This window comes from Trematomus bernacchii, unplaced genomic scaffold, assembly GCF_902827165.1.
Source record: "Trematomus bernacchii unplaced genomic scaffold, fTreBer1.1, whole genome shotgun sequence".
Taxonomy (NCBI): domain Eukaryota; kingdom Metazoa; phylum Chordata; class Actinopteri; order Perciformes; family Nototheniidae; genus Trematomus; species Trematomus bernacchii.
In genome coordinates, this window is record NW_022987562.1 from 933,553 (window position 1) to 951,244 (window position 17,692).

Here is a 17,692-nt window from a genome sequence, read left to right on the forward strand (position 1 = left end):
ATGTTAGCCTAGCTTTAATCAAACCCATCTCTTCAGAAAGAAAAAGGAAAAAAAACATTATGCTCGTTGTGTTGGAGACAGACCTGACAAAGCATTAACTCAGGCTTTTTACACATCAGTATCATTCTGTTGTTATTTAGGCATCCTTTCCATATGTTTATTTCTATTCATTCACAGCAGATTCTATGCAAGTTGGGTTTATAGTGTACCACGTTAATACAGTATGTATATATATATATATATATAATATAATGTGTGTGTAGATACAGGGAACATGTGCTCCTCTGGGTGATGAATCCAGACAGGATGCTCTCTGGTTTTATGATAATGTGAATTGTAAGCTATCTACCTGATCACAAGGGTATATATTATATAGACCTTTTTTTAAATATCAAACGAGAATGTGCCCCCTTCTGTACCTTTGGTGAGAATCAGCCCCTCTGAAGTAAAGTGCTGTAAAGGATGTGTTCATCTCCACAGAGGGAAGAGGAAGAGTGGTGTTCCTGTGGAGGAGCAGTTGTCCAGCTGTGCTCTGTGTCAGGACGTCCTGAAGGATCCAGTCTCTACCAGCTGTGGACACTGGTTCTGCAGACAGTGCATCACCTCATACTGTGAGCAGAGACCTCCATCAGGAGACCCCTCCTGTCCCCAGTGTGGGAAAAGATACAGAACCAGAGCTGGACTGCAGACAGCCAGTCAGACCAGAACTGTACGAGGTAAGAGGCCGAACACATGCAGCGTCTTATTCCTCTTCCTGGTTCATTTTTTTTTTTTATTAGGTATTCTGTTGAACAGCATAGACATTAAAATGTTTATAAAACATTTAAACTCAGTCTGTTTTTATTAGTTTTATTGTTATATTCTCAAAAGCATTTTCTGATTCTCTCCTGTTTCCTTCTCTTCCAGCAGATAGTGGTCTGCAGGAGGTTTTAGATGAACATAGGCTCAGTCTGAGGAGGAGATGTGAACGTGTGACTGAAGGAACTGATCAAAGTGAAACCCTCCTCAACAGGATCTTCACTGAGCTCTACATCACACAAGGCCAGAGTGAAGAGGTTAATACCCAACATGAGGTGAGGCAGCTGGAGACAGCTTCCAAGAAAGAGACCCTCCATGACACTCCAATCAAGTGCCAGGACATCTTTAAAGCCTTACCTGACCAACAGACTCTCATCAGAGCGGTCCTGACCAACGGAGTCGCTGGAGTTGGAAAAACCTTCTCAGTGCAGAAGTTCACTCTGGACTGGGCCGAGGGTTTGGGAAACCAAGATGTCAGTCTGGTGATCCCGCTCTCCTTCAGGGAGCTGAACCTGATCAAAGGTGAGCAGTACAGTCTTCTCAGGCTGCTCCATGTTTTCCATCCAACCTTACAGAAGGTCACAGCAGAGCAGCTGGCTGTCTGCAAAGTGCTGCTCATCTTTGACGGCCTGGATGAAAGCAGACTTTCTCTGGACTTCAGAAAGAAGAAGGTTGTGTCTGATGTCTCTCAGCAGTCCTCAGTCAACGTGCTGCTGACAAACCTCATCAGGGGGAAGCTGCTTCCCTCGGCTCTCGTCTGGATAACTTCCAGACCTGCAGCGGCCAATCAGATCCCTCCTGAGTGTGTGGACAGGGTAACAGAAGTACGAGGCTTCACTGACGCCCAGAAGGAGGAGTACTTCAGGAGGAGATGGAGTGATGAAGACCTGTCCAGCAGAATCATCTCTCACATCAAGAGCTCCAGGAGCCTCCACATCATGTGTCTGATCCCAGTCTTCTGCTGGATCACTGCTGCAGTTCTGGACCACAAGTTGACTACAGACCAGAGAGGAGAGCTGCCCCAGACCCTCACTGACATGTACTCACACTTCCTGCTGGTCCAGACCAAGAGGAAGAAGCAGAAGTATGAAGCGGGACATGAGACAAGTCCACAGCAGCTGACGGAGGCTGACAGGGAGGTTCTTCTGAAGCTGGGGAGGCTGGCGTTTGAACATCTGGAGAAAGGAGACATCATGTTCTACCAAGAAGACCTGCAGCGCTGTGGTCTTGATGTCACAGAGGCCTTGGTGCACTCAGGAGTTTGTACACAGATCTTCAAAAGAGAGAGAGTTATCTTCAAGAAAACAGTCTACTGCTTTGTTCATCTGAGCATTCAGGAGTTTCTGGCTGCAGTCTACATGTTGCACTGTCACACCAACAGAGACACAGCGGTACTGAAGGACTTCCTGAAGAGAGACTTTAACAACAGGTTTAGAAGAGATCAGGATTACCCATCCCTGGATGTCTTCCTGAAGGGAGCCATGGAGAAATCCCTCCAAAGTGAAAATGGCCACCTGGACCTGTTTGTCCGCTTTCTCCACGGCCTCTCTCTGGAGTCCAACCAGAGACTGTTAGGAGGCCTGCTGGGTCGCACAGACAACAGACCAGAAACCATCCAGAGAGCCATCAGCAACCTGAAGAAGATGAGAGGTTATTCAATCTCTCCTGATAGGAGCATCAACATCTTCCACTGTCTGACAGAGATGAAGGACCACTCAATACATCAGGAGATCACAGAGTTCCTGAAGTCAGAGAACAGAGCAGAGAAGGAACTCTCTGATATCCACTGCTCTGCTCTGGCCTACATGCTGCAGATGTCAGAGGAGGTTCTGGATGAGTTGGACCTGAATCAGTACAAAACATCACTGGAGGGACGACGGAGACTGATTCCAGCTGTGAGGAACTGCAGGAAGGCTGTGTGAGTCCAGATGTGATTAACTTTATAAACTAATGTGGATCAGGAGTTTAATTATTCAAATACACACTATAACATTTCTGCTGTTTAAATACTGAGAGCAAAATAAAACCAACACTGTTCTTCTATTTATTTATAATAATAGTTAAACTGAACCGTTTCTCTCTTCATATTGAGTGATGGAGGCGACATGTCAAACACATGAAGGACTCTAGAGGTTTCTCAGCATGTGATCACACCACACAGCAGGACTTACAGTTATCAGTTATTATTACTTTCTAGTAGTTTCTTTATCATTAAACACACACACGTTTTTATCACAATGTGTTAGAGTTTAAAATAAGATCTATATAATATCCCACCAATACCAGAGTTATGTTTTAATGCTGATATACTGGGAACATCTGATGGTATTCAGTTTAAAATATTGAAACTGTATTGGTTTGTTAACTGTGTTTGTATGCACAATACATTTCCAGATGCTCAGAGAAACCAAAACATCCTTCTTTCACATCTAAATATTAATTAACATTTAAATATGTACATCTCTAATATTGTCAAGTGATTTATTTAATTGCTGTTTCTATGGTAACAGTCAGTGACAGCAGGAGCACAGACATGTGATCAGATCACACTGACAACACATTACACTCTATTATCATATATTATTAAAATGGACTAACAGCCAATCTCAATCAGAACATGTCAAATATGTTTTTCATCAAATGCTTGAGGTCATTATGTTTCCTCTTTTTTTAACACATGTTGTGATATATGTTTTATTATAGACTTACTGGCTGTGAACTCTCAGAGACTCACTGTGAAGTCGTGGCCTCAGCTTTGAAGTCTGACCCCTCCCATCTGAGAGATCTGAACCTGAGTGGCAGCTCTCTGCAGGATTCAGGATGGAAGCTGCTGAGTTCTGGACTAAAGAGTCCAAACTGCAGACTGGAGGCTCTCAGGTCAGTTCACTGACTGAACTTCATATTGATCTGTTTGTGTTTATCATTATTTATCACCGTACCCACATCTCTAAAAACGGGGGAACAACGGAGCTGATCGAGATTTGCTGCGTCATGACGGCATTACTAAATTGTGGGCGGGCTTTACACCAACGGGCCAATCAGAAACGTTGCTGTCAGAAACAATGAGACGTGTTCTGGAAGTAATATGGTCTGTGTTTACATTAGCATGGCTAACACTCAGAGCTAACCTGTACTGGAGAGAGCATGTGTGAAGAAGCAGGAAATAAGAAGGAACTCACCTCGTGGTAAACCTGAGAGAGAGAAAGAGTTTGAGCTCCATGCTGTTTCAGAGAGAATCCTTGATGTGGTTTGGAACATAATATGGAGTTTAATCACTGCAGCATTTAGCTGAGTTTCTGCTGGTAGAATTCTGAGCAGGCATTAGCTCCACCTCCTCCTTTTTTTTTTTTTTTCAAGCTAAGGACCCGAACCTGCTCTTCTCTAACAGCTGAAACAGAGGGATATGAGGGATTTCTAAAATGCATGATCTGTTTGGTATTTTGAGCAAAACACATCATAGACATGTTTTTATATATTTGTGTAAATCTGAGACCCATAATATATTCCTAAAAATAGCATGATAGGAGACCTTTAAAACCCTGTTTAACTCTGAACAGATTATTAAACCTGGAGTTATTTCAAACAGGAACTTTGTTTTCTAAAGTTACATCATGTTTTCTTTATTCAGACTGTGGAACTGCAGTTTGTCAGAGATCAGCTGTTCTGCTCTGATCTCAGCTCTGAAGTCCAACATCCATCTGAGATATCTGAACCTGAGTAAGAACGCTCTGCAGGATTCAGGAGTGGAGCTGCTGAGAGATCTTCTGGAGAGTCCAGACTGCAGACTGCAGACTCTCAGGTCAGTTCACTGACTCTCTGTTACTGCTGGAGATCTCATGTTTCATTAGTTATTCAACCTGATTCTTCTACATAATTAACTTACATCTATAAAGTTGTAAATGTTCTTTTATTCATACTTTCATTTGTAGGTACTAAAGTAAGAACTGCAGAGATAAATGTTGACTGATTCTTAAAGGAACTGTAATAGATGTTAGTTGTTAAAAGTAAATCTATGTTTTTAATATTTAGTAAACGGTAACATCTGAATAAAGGTCATCTGAAGTAATATTAGTTTTACAGGATAAAGTTGACTTTCTGAAGAAGACATGTTTTTGTTCCCATTCATTTCAATGTTGAGTAACATCTGATTATAAACAGATTTGTATCCTCATCATGTTTTCTTTATTCAGGCTGAGGGACTGCAGGTTGTCAGAGATCAGCTGTTCTGCTCTGATCTCAGCTCTGAAGTCCAACATCCATCTGAGATATCTGAACCTGAGTAACAACGATCTGAGGGATTCAGGAGTGGAGCTGCTGAGAGATCTTCTGGAGAGTCCAGACTGCAGACTGGAGACTCTCACGTCAGTTCACTGACTCTCTGTTACTGCTGGAGATCTCACGTTTCATTAGTTATTCAACCTGATTCTTCTACATAATTAACTTACATCTATAAAGTTGTAAATGTTCTTTTATTCATACTTTCATTTGTAGGTACTAAAGTAAGAACTGCAGAGATAAATGTTGACTGATTCTCAAAGGAACTGTAATAGATGCTAGTTGTTAAAAGTAGATCTATGTTTTTAATATTTAGTAAACGATAACGTCTGAATAAAGTTCATCTGAAGTAATATTAGTTTTACAGGATAAAGTTGACTTTCTGAAGAAGACACATGTTTTTGTTCCCATTCATTTCAATGTTGAGTAACACATCTGATTATCAACAGATTTGTATCCTCATCATGTTTTCTTTATTCAGACTGAGTTGGTGCAGGTTGTCAGAGATCAGCTGTTCAGCTCTGGCCTCAGCTCTGAAGTCCAACATCCATCTGAGAGAGCTGGACCTGAGATACAACGATCTGAAGGGTTCAGGAGTGGAGCTGCTGAGAGATCTTCTGGAGAGTCCAGACTGCAGACTGGAGACCCTCAGGTCAGTAAGGGGTCTCTGCTGGTTCAGCAGTATTGTATGAACCACAGGGAGGTGTTTCTCTCACTGGGGAAACAGATCAGTGATGTTACCCACTGACTGCAGGCTCTTTCATTCTTCCATCAACTACAGAAGGCCAGCTGAACATGCAAAGCCACACTTTAGTAATCAACTCTCTAACAGACATATGGGGTTTTACAGAAGAGTGGGAAAGGTAGTCTGTTCTTATGGGATGTTTTTAGTTTCTAGCCCAGGGGTGTCCAAACTGCGGCCCGGGGGCCAAATGCGGCCCTCAGCAAATTCTGAAAGTATAATGGAATATGGCCCACAAAGGAAACTTCTGCTTGTCTTATATTGTACTTCTTAAATATATATGTACACATATATTACACAGTAGTATTCATGTGTTAATAATCCCACCTTTAAAATAAATTCAGTCAATTAAAGCTGAAAACATTTCCTAACAAATCTAACTTGATAAGAAAAAAGCCCAATAACTTATTTTTATAACAAGCGTGAAATAAACCCTTCATATTTCCTGTAATTATAATCAATCTGAAGATCCTGCTTTAAGGAATGAGCTGCTAACAGAATAAAGTAAACCCTCTGGAGAGCTGAGAGCTGTTTTGTTTCTTAAAGCATCCTCAAGTAACAAGCATCCTTTACCTTCATTTGATTGAGTTTCCTGACTTATAACTTAACATATGAGGCAGTAAACCTCTAGAGAGCGGCCCAGACCTTTATATATTTTTTCTGTATGTGGCCCTCGGTGAAAAAGGTTTGGACCCCCCTGTTCTAGACCAATGAGTGGCTACTTCCTGTAATGCAGCTGAGAGCTGTGGCAGGCAGTCGTAGTGTTTGCAGAGAATATATGATGGGATGTAAAGCCTGAGATCAGGACTCTGAAGCTGACTCAAAGAACAAACACTTATTTTAAACTGGATCTCAAAGTGTTGGATTGTGTTCGTCTCTACAGGATCAAATGGGATGAGACGAGCAGAGCCACGATCCAGAAGACCTGTGAGTACTGAAACCATATCCTCCATTCATGAAGATACTAAACTCTTTAATGGAGCGTGACCTCAGAGGAAAACAACACTCTTCTTTCTCTCTTCATCATTCTGGCTGTTTCTCTTTGTTTTATCATCATCATCATTCTCTCTCTCTCTCTCCTTCTCCTCTCAGGTGACAGGAAGTGAAGACACAGAGAAAGGTGAGAGATCGTACCTTGTGAAGTTTATTTATTGAGGTTTCAACATGTTTTTCTGGTGTTCCAGACAAATCTGTAAGCTCAGGTTTTATTTGTTCTCAGTTTATTCATCACGGGGCAAGTTTGAGACGTGAAGAGGAGCGTGGAGGCATTTTGGAAAATAAAGAAGAAGGCTGCAGCTGATGAGAGACTTCCTGTTAGCTCTCCTCAATATTAAATGAACAAAAACAATCAATTGTACTTAAAGCTTTTCTTAAGAAGAAAGATGTGTTGCACATACACCTGCTGCTACCTACCACCACCTCCCACCCATCCCGGCACCAAAGAGGAGACTCCATCGACCCCAGATACCCCAACTCACTCTTCTTCAGGTTAGCTTGGAGCCCCGCCTTTACCTGCCCCAACACCTCACTTTGAACGATGTAGTCATCCGGATATCTGCATACTGAGAGTGGGACGCAGGACCCGGTCAATGAGCTGCTGGAAGGGGGTCCACTGGACTGGAGGGGCGCTTGGATCTGGTGATGCCTTGCTCTTCCTGAAAGGGGAGGACACCTATCTGCCATAGTTTCTCCACCTGACGACTGAGTTCGGCATCGGGGGTTCCAGTTGGGGTGAAGAGACTCTGGGGGGCATCCGATGGCTCCTGAATAGGGGGGGGCCCTTGGAGTGTCCAACCTAATGATAATAATAAGAATAATAATAATGCATTTTATTTGTAAAGCACCTTTCATTGTTAAAAGTAATCTCAAAGTGCTACAAGGGGCATCATATACTTCTTTTTTTTTTAAAGAAACACAAGTTTAATAAAAGGCTTTAAAAAAAGAAAGGTTTTTAGGCCCTTCTTAAAGGAGTCAGTGGTCTGTGGAGTCCTCAGTTTGTCTGGGAGGGAATTCCACAGGTGAACAGAAAGCCCCCCCATGGTGCTGTTGAGATCTCCATATTAGGATGAATACTTAAAACGAAAGTTAGTTATAATCAAGTATAATCAATTATATTCTTGTATAACCCACAATGAAAATGCATCATATTTTATGATTTTCTATATTTACAGTATAAACAAAGTGGTTTGTTAAGTTGAGTGTAAGGCCTATAATGGTTTATGGCTGTCACTGATAAGAGAAGAGGCAGTTTCTTCCCTCTCCCCTCGCAGCAGTACACAGGGAGGGGGGCTCCTGACTTAAGGAGAAATACATTGAGGCCCCAAAAAGGTGGTTATGTCATAGTAGCCGAGAATAATATTTTGCAAGTCCTGCAGAGTAAGGGTCATGTCCTTTTTACACAAACATGGGAAGGTGTGTCTTATGCCATAGCCAGAGAATATGTCTGGTCATGTCCAGTCCTTTACATCAGAGGCCATGCCCAGTTTCCACAAATATGGGTATGGAGGAGGTGTCTTTGGGTTTTTATATCCTGTTGTTGAGCATAAAGACACTGGTAGAGAGTGAGCAAACGAGAGAGAGAGAGAGAGAGGGGGGGGGGAGGGTTCCCCTGGTATACTCTCTCCCGGTAAAGCTCTCTCCCTGGAGAGCTGGGTTTTTGCTCTCGGTAAGGTTCTCTCAAACTTGGTAACTATTGCTTGAATCTCTGTGTATTGAATGCTGAGTGAATGGATGGATGAAAGTTTTAAAACTTAGGATTTCTAACTGATAATTCTGAGGAGCAAACCTCTTAAATGTGTCAGGCCATAGTGTGTGAATGTTAGAACCTTCGATCTACGAGGAGATCCCTCTGGGTTCTGTCGGAATTCAATCTGAACATTTTGAGGAACTGACCTCTTACATGTGTCAGGCCATAGGGTGTGGATGTTAACCCCGTTGATCTGTGAGGAAATTCCTTTTGGATTTTGTCGGAAGACTTTAATGTGTGAACTATGAATTAAGGTTTTAGATTAGAAAATAAGCCCAGCATGATATGTTTAGTATGATTATAATGTTGTAACGAGAGAAGGTAAAAACCCTGTATAAGTTTGGACCTATTTTTCTTCAAATAAACTGATCCCACCTTTTGGATTGGGACAACTTAAAAGACATCAGCGCTCTCCTCTCCTGCTTCAAAGGTTGCACACTGCCACACTCACACTTAGGTAGGGCCACACCTCATTTACTGATATCAAAATCCTTCGGGATCGCTTAAACAGATTAAGAGGGTCGTCTGAATTGAAACAGCAGTTAATTGAACCTGGTTCTCCGGGGAGTTAATAGAGGTGAGATCTTGCTGACGTTGGTGGATCTGAGCCAAGCCGCAAACTTACATAGGCTCAATAACTTCGGTTAGGTTAATTAGTAGGTCTGAGTAATTTGCCGGAATAAATTATCAGTCCTCCTGACTCTTACAGTGCGGAGTTTGGTCCTGGGGGGGAAAGCAGATGGTTTGTTGTAGAATGGAGGTTGCGTGTGGAGGTTTGTGAGGAGAGTATTTCTGAGGTATGAAGGAGCATTCCCGTGGATGCACTGATGGGTGAGGAGTGAGATCTTGTATTTGAACCTAGCTGGAGGGCTATTGGTGCCCCCTGTGGACCGAAAGAGACTCTTTTGGTTGGGGTAATGAGGTGGAAGTTATCTGCAGCTATTAGTAGGAGAGGCTGCACTTTGGAAAAGAGGGAAGGGGAAGGCCTTGTAGGCGGAGATAGTGTTTCTTGAGTTCATCCACAGGATAACTCTAGTCCACAAGTGAAAGTCTGTCGGAGGTGAATGTGTCTTTGAGGAGGAATGTTTTCTTGGGATTGAAAGAGGGTGATATCTCAAAGGTCACTGAGGCTCCATTTCAGAATAATATATATGATATGTTTTATAATGATTGATCATTAAAGTGTTCTCAAAGCTGGTAAAGGTGCAGCTAGTTTGAATGACTTTGGCTGCGTCTCAGGTCGACTATTTTCATTTCCTCGGTCGTCGGTCGTCGGTATCACCGGAAGTTGATTTGTCTGCGCCACCTTGAGTAGCGTCCCATGGCTCTTATTTCTGCCGGAGGACCGAGGATCAAGGAGCGAGGAGCGATAATGGAGGAGCGATAACCGAGGAACCACCAGACCATCCTCCGATGAAATCCTCAGAGACTCTCCCCGCCCCCTTACTGTGTATCGCTCACTGATTGAACGATGCAGCGCATGCACTGATCTGATGCTTCTTGACATGAGAGCAGTTTCCCAGCGGAGTGAAGAAAACACATGAAACTCACGGGACTCACTCCTCAGTTTATACTGTGTTTTGTTTCAATTAATGCATCATTCAGTTACAAATATGTGATATATCTGAACGACAAAATGGTGAAAAATTATTTTATTCATTTATTGGAAACATTTTCATGATCGCTTTTTCGTTTTACATTTTCATTTATTGTCATTTCCATTCAGTCAGTCATTAAGTGCTATTTAACATGTTAATTTGCTACATATCCAAACAAACAAAGTGTGCAATCCAATGAATGTTAATCTAACTGGGTTTTGATAGATAACATATCTCTTTTTCTTCTCTGAATTATTTTATTTTTATTGTGCACTCTAATCAATATTAATCTAACTATTGTTAGTTTATACCTTTTAAGAATGGCGTTTATCTTTTTTGAGAATGAGTTCTTATTTTATTTTATTTATTTGGTTCTACAACAGATGATACAAATGTATATGTCAGTAAATGTGTACTAACAGAGGCGGGGGTGTTTGTAAAAACAACAGGGACAGAGCTGCTGTCAGACGAACAGCTGTGCGGCGTCATCACAAACGGACGTCGCTTCACGTGACGCTCCGGAGGAAAGGACGTCCCATTGCTCTTAAAACTAATTTCCTTGCTTCTCGTGGTTTCCTTGCGTCTCTCCATGCTTCCCTGGTGGGAGGGACTAAACGCAGGGAAACGACGCAAGTGAGGGACGCAAGGATTCCATTTAATCGACCTGAGAAGCAGCCAAGGTCCCATGGAGCTCAACCGGAAGGGGAGGGACTTCGCCTCTCTATTGGTCATGTGCGCGTTCGTGTGTGTTGGAGGAGGGGCTCTGTAAGGAAGTGGCAGATTTTTTCCGGTTGTGTATTTTCAAATTCTAGCGCACTCGAGCTGGTTTCTCCAAAGTTACCTACCCCACCTTTAAAGAAACACGTGAGTTGTCTGACTGAAATACTATGTTGTATGTTCTTTCCCACTATGATTAGGTATGTCATTAAAGGTAGGGTCGGTACGTTTGAGAAACCGACTCGAGATCGCTCGAATTTGAAAATACACAACCGGAGAAAATCTGCCACTTCCTTATAGAGCCCCTCCTTCAACACACACAAACGCGCACATGACCAATGAGGGCACGAGATAAGTTTGTGCACAGATGGAAGGCTGACAGGCAGGTAGGCCATCCAGTTATTTTAGCCGGGCCGGCTAAAATGATTGGTCGTGCTTTTTACAGTATTACGGCTTCCACAGATGACATTTTTTAATGGATTTTTTGTCAAAGCACTTAAGATATTCATTGCTATCGGGATGTTAAGAGCATTCCATGGAATATAACAAAAAGTGTATCTCGAGCCGGTTTCTCAAACTTACCTACCCCACCTTTAAGTATGCTATTCCTGTCATGCTATGTTTTTTTCTTTATTATTTCTTGTTGGCTGTTATGTTTGTCTTCTATGTTGAAAAAAGGGAAGCATGATTTCCACCCCAAAGAAGTCTGTACTATTGCCTACACTTATGCTTCTTCTCAATACAAATATTTGAAATAAATTGACTAATAAAAAAAACTTTGATGAGAATTAAAAGTACTGCTGTCTTATGGCTACCGTCCATCTCTTATTCTGTATGTTAACGATAGGATGTTACTGTGAAGGTCACAGGATAATGAGAGGGTAAGATGGCGTCCTGTGATGCTCACATGCTCATTGTCCTCGATCTCCTGCAGAGCCTTGATCTCCCTCAGAGCCTGGTTTGGGATGCCGTCCTCCAGCCGCCTCAGAGCCACTTTCTTTAGGGCCACCGTCTCTCCTGTCTGACACACAACACAAAAACCCATACTTTCACAATCAATAAAGAAAATAACTGAGAGTAATGTGCACAGATTTAGTAACTGTGAAAAGGTCTTCTTCCCTTCAGGATGTAAGCATTATTTTCTGACACCAGGGGTCAGTCTGTGTGTTCATTCAATTGGTGGGAGAGTAACATAAAGATGTGTCTGATTTCAAGAAACAGGCTACATTTATATTTTTAACGAGAACTAGGAAAACACAATTTCTGTTCCTCTTTTTTCTGGACTGTACACAGATGGATGACAATGAAATCCCTCTTTTCTCTGATTCATAACAAGTGAAAAAATAGTAACAAATTGCAGGTATATCTTCACAAAGTTTAACATATTACAAATTCTTCTTTTTGTCTTTGACAATCAGTCCAAAACTAACAGTAAGGATAATTTTGGATAACTTTTCTGTCTTGCATCAAATCAACCAATTGATTAAGTGATAAAGCTGTAAACAACACTAATTGTTTGTGTTGTTGACCAGTTGTTTACCTCGATGTGTTTGGCCTTGAAGACGATGCCGTGAGCTTCTTCTCCGATCCGACCCAGAATACTGTACTGCTCCATGTCTTCCTGTCACGCAGTGGTGTAAAGTAGATAAGTACATTTACTCAAGTACTGTACTTACAATTTAGAGACAGAAGTACTTTACCCGAGTATATACATTTTCTGATACTTTGTTCTTCTACTCCACTACAGTTCAGAGGTAAATGGTGTAATTTTATTCGGCATTTAAGATATCTGAAATAATCGATCCTCAGGGTTCGTACGGGTGCTGGAAATCCTTGAAAATGCTTGAAATTTCATATGGTGTTTTCAAGGTTTGAAAAGTGCTTGGATTTTGGATAAAGTGCTTGAATTTTGGTTAAAGTGCTTGAATTTTGGTTAAAGTGCTTGAAATTGCACTTGTTGTACTTTTATAATAAATTGCTGTCTGACTGAATAGTTAGCTTTTTTCGATTAAAAAAAGAGAAAGAAGTCGGAGCGAGCTTAATTACTTTTCATAAAAAGACAGCTCCACTCCTTTTATACATATTTTGATATTTGAATCCTTCTTTTTTTCAGTTGCAGATTTTCCGTTTTCAGATTCCAAACAATTATTTTTTCAGTTTCAAACTTTTGGCCCTGATGTTGCTTGGGGGGGCTTACCAAAGAGTAGTTTTGCATCCTGAGTGACAGCCCTCCCACTGTCATGTTGCCTTCATGGATGTAAGGTAGCGCGAGAAATATAACTCAACACTTTCTATACACAATACTCCCGTGATTGGTGGGAAACCAAACTGATACCAGCGTCAAAGTTCCGTTAAGCGAGCTGTTGAGCATCGTAGTTCAGAATCAGATCAGAATCAAAAAACCTTTATTAGTCCCACAGAGGGGACATTTACATTGTTACAGCAGAAAAGAGCCACTGACAGCTTAATGTTACATAGTTACATGCAAACAAAAGTATTAAAGCTAAAAAATATAATAAAATAAAAAGTTATACAATTTACAAAAAACACATCCTGTAACAGTTCTGAGGATTTAACAGCCAGGTATATATTGCAGTTTTTAACAGCATATATATATATATATATATATATACAGGGTTGGGTGAAGTGTTTTGCCCAAAATACCAAAAATACCTCATCTGCACTTTTCCGCATGAAAATGAATTTTGATCAATACTTTTAGATGTAAATGGTTTATTGTATTATTACTATGGGTCTCTGAAACAATCAGACGTTTACCACACTGTTATCAGACTTTTATCAGACTTTTAGCACTCTGTTCCCCGCAGAAACGACTTTAAACCATCAGTGTCACTATTGTGGGGATGTAGGAATGTACCTGTGTCTGGTGCGGAGCCTCCCTGCACTTTAAATCAATTGATTTGCCTTTTTTTAATCGTATTTTCTGCTGTTAATGCACTGTGCTCATGTCGGGTGATGCGCTCCCTGTGGGGAATCTTGGAACTGCACTGAAATCACTTTGTGCTTTTTAAGCCATATAAAATAGTTTTTCTCACTTTTAAAATACTTTCTGCCCTAGAAATTATTTTTAATCAGTATTATCATTATTTAGGGGCTGCATGAACACGAATTTGAGCATCCCTGCACACTTTCCTCCTATTTAAAACACTTTTCAGTGAGGTGCTGCAGCCTGATTCTCTCCTGTTTCTCTGCCCCTATTTAAACACTTTTCCTCCTATTTAAACACTTTTCCTCCTATTCAAAACACTTGCTAGAGGTGAAATCTCTATTTCAGCCCTGATTTTGGCACATCTTGTAAATTAGTTAAATTTAGCCTTGTGTTTTTATTTAAGTCGCTGTTCATTGTTTGTTATATAAAGCAGATTGAATTATATCCTATGTACGCTGATATGTGGATGTTGTGTCGTCTTTTGATAACTTTGTGGAGCTTGTTTTTAGCTGCATGTCTTTTTCTGTCTCACTGAACAAAGTCCCTGTGTGTGAACTGGTTCAGCTGGTGAGGCTGGTTATGAATCAGAGGGAGGAGCTGCAGACAGGTGAGGGAAGGGGAAAGTAGGAAGGCAGACTGCCAGACGCCATTTTACAGCTCGACAGGAGAACAACAGGGTGAGTGTTAACACATGGATCTGCTTTTTAACACATTTATTATTTACTCTGTCAAACTGGATGTCAGAAAATAACTTATTGGTTAACAATCTGCGTCCTAGAGTCCAGTGTTGTACACTTTTATTATTTCCTGTTTTCTGATTCATCAGAGTTACATAACATGTGACAGCCCAGCGCAGTCAACGTGTGTGTGTGTGTGTGTGTGTGTGTGTGTGTGTGTGTGTGTGTGTGTGTGTGTGTGTGTGTGTGTGTGTGTGTGTGTGTGTGTGTGTGTGTGTGTGTGTGTGGTGTTACTGGTTTATCTCTCAGACTGGAGAAGATGAGTGGTTTTAAAGACGAGGAAGAGGACACATCTTCAGTCTCCAGCGGTCTGTCTCTGAAGAGTGACTGGTCTAAAGACAGACCTCCACTCTTCAGTAATGAACCTGGACCTTCAGACACAAAGTAAGAGTTTCTGCTGTAACCTGACCTGAAGAGGATCCAGTTTGTATGTTATCTGATAATCTAACCTGTTCTTTAATGATCGCATTAAAGAAACTTAGTAACAGTACAGCAGTGGCGGCCGGTGGTCTTTTTTTTTGGTGGGGCTCTTGACGTACCGTAAGTGACCTACCCGGGGGGTCCGGGGGGTTTCCCCCCGGAATTTTTTTTCGAGAAATGACCCCTTAAATGATGACTTCTGGTGATGTTAGAGGGGGGGGGAAAGGAGAAATCGAGGCTTAAAAATATGAGAAGACTGATCAATACCTCCATAATCTTCAGTGTGGAAAATATTATTTATCAACCTGAACATCTAATACTTTACCAGGAATTTGTGTTCTCAGAACTGGTCTGTTTTTTTCTTTCTTAAAACTGTTCATGTTTTATGAACCAACACCTTCACCAAGTAGCTTTACAGTGAACTGCATGTGAGATATAAAATTAATAGCATCTTTTCAGTAGCATTAATTATAAATATTTAAGTGGTTCAATACAAGTCACTACAGCATTTCAAACTGAACTGTGAATAAATGCAATTTAAAAAAAATAACCACAGCACAAAATGTCATAAATTGTGTTTTTTCTTTGTTTCTCTGAGGATTATTTACAAACAGGCTTATTTACATATAGCAATAACTCAGAAATGAAAAAGCTACATCGTCTAACACGAACAACCAGTTAGCATAATGATAATATATGTGTTATGTACAATGTAACTGGCAAGGCTAGAGCAAGAAAGAACATAAAGTTTGCAAAAGGTTTAAATAACTTCAAGTATCTGTCTTCAGATTACGTGGAGGTTTTAGTCCGATGGGAAGCAGATTTTAAGCGACACCGAAGATAAACCAAAAATGTGGTGGAGCTGCAAACCGTGTAGTGTTGCTGGGACAGAACAGGAGCTATAACCGTTGGAAAATACATCACAGACAATGCAACAAACGTGGAGACAGAACAATCACTTCTGTGATAAATGCCCACTTATTAATAAACTTCTAACAACCATGGGAAACCTCCTCTCTACATATAAAGTGATATCCAAGCATGGGAAACAAAAGACAGCATTTACCTGTTTGCATCCAGCTAGCCAAGCCTTTTTTGTGTACCAGCTACTTGTGAAGCCTCGTGTATAAATGTTGTCTTTTTCACGAGATTGCTGCGATATATTCAAATCGGGTTGGTCCGGTGCAAGGTCTTTAAGCAACAATTTATCTGCCAAACTTCTCCTTTCGAAAGGATTGGAGATTAGCTCTTGAACAGAATTAGCCGGGGACCGAGGTCCGGAGACTCCACCTGCACACGAAGCCATCCTCATCAACTACTGCGTCAACCGGATACGAGTCACTGTCCAAACTACTCACAGACTGCACTGGGCGCTGACATTGGCGCCCGGTGACCGTCATCTTTGACGACGCTGATTGGCTGAAATTATATTTTCGCGGCATAGTTTACACGTTACAGATAGCAACAGTCAGCTGCTGGTGGCTGCTGCTGCACTGGTTGAAGGCTCCTCTCTTAGCGCCCAGACGAGAGAAGGTGCATGGGCAAGTCCAGGCAGGAAACATGTGACTTATCAGTAACTTTAGACATCGTAACACAATTTTAAACGAGATTTTATTGTAGATTATACATTTTACTGATACCAATTATATAATATTTACCTTAGTAGTGTTACCAATCCCGCTTCAATCACATTAGTATGCATAAAAAAGTGACAGGTCACACCTTCTAAGTCCCGCCCCCTAATTATGCTAATGAGCCCCTTTGATATGCTAATGAGCCCCTTTGTTCGAGGTGTTATCGCGTATAGGTGTTACATCCCCCCGGTAGCCCCCACCCCCCTCAGCCCGCCCCCCTCCCCCTCACATACAGGTGTTACATCCTCACCGGTAGCCCCCACCCTTCTCAGCCCCCACCCTTCTCAGCCCCCACCCTTCTCAGCCCCCACCCCGCTCAGCCCCCCCCCCCTCTCAACCCACCCCCTCCTTACAGCAGGTTTCACATCCCCCCTGTCGCCCCCACCCCCCTCCTCAGCCCCCACCCCTCTCAACCCCCTCCTCCTCCCCCCTCCTGTCCGGTCGGCATGTTCGTTACAGTTTAAATCTTCCGGGGCAGAATTAGAAAAGTGCCGGTTAAAGGTCTTCTATGTTATTTAATGAGCTTTGAAACAAACTGATATGATTCGATATTAAACCAACTAATTATAGTAGATTAATTAACTATTCAAAAACGTGTACAGTAATTTACAATAACACGGGAATAATAAACGGACTGCTCTCCCCCTCCTGACAACACGACAGTATCAAAGTCGCGGGTCCAATAATGAGTGACTCGACAGTAAAACTAAAACATATCTATAAATAGTTTAGGTAGTTTGAGAGGTAAATAAAATAGCTACGTGTGATATCTGAAGAGTGTGTTTTGTTCCGCTCACCGCATGCAGAGATGCATGTCGAATAGTCCGCAGCATCGGATCTCCCCCCCGTCAGCAACAGCGGGTCTCCCCCGTCAGATTAGACTTTACTAGCGTTTATGTCCATGCGCAATCAGCCCATACAGGACATCTTTTGTCTGTCACACACTATTCTTGTATGTCACATAAGTGGTGTAGCTGATGCTGTATTGCGCTAAAGGGGATATCATTCTGAGAGATTTCCCTCCACACACACACACACACACACACACACACACACACACACACACACACACACA

The 17,692-nt window shown here is 41.7% G+C and overlaps 1 protein-coding gene and 1 long non-coding RNA gene across 2 annotated transcripts; both read left to right on the forward strand.

Annotated features, from left to right (window-relative positions):
* The first annotated feature begins 2,130 nt into the window (after positions 1-2,130).
* Positions 2,131-5,296, forward strand: LOC117477470 (NLR family CARD domain-containing protein 3-like). Its single transcript, XM_034124146.1, has 3 exons — positions 2,131-2,716; positions 3,502-3,606; positions 5,290-5,296. The coding sequence occupies exons 1-3, from the start codon at positions 2,157-2,159 to the stop codon at positions 5,294-5,296; spliced, it is 672 nt and encodes a 223-aa protein (XP_033980037.1). The 5' UTR covers positions 2,131-2,156.
* Positions 5,297-6,695: 1,399 nt separating this feature from the next.
* LOC117477487 lies at positions 6,696-7,167 on the forward strand. The gene is made up of 3 exons (XR_004555348.1): positions 6,696-6,742; positions 6,908-6,935; positions 7,035-7,167. It is a non-coding gene; the product is annotated as an uncharacterized LOC117477487 (long non-coding RNA).
* Positions 7,168-17,692: the final 10,525 nt, after the last annotated feature.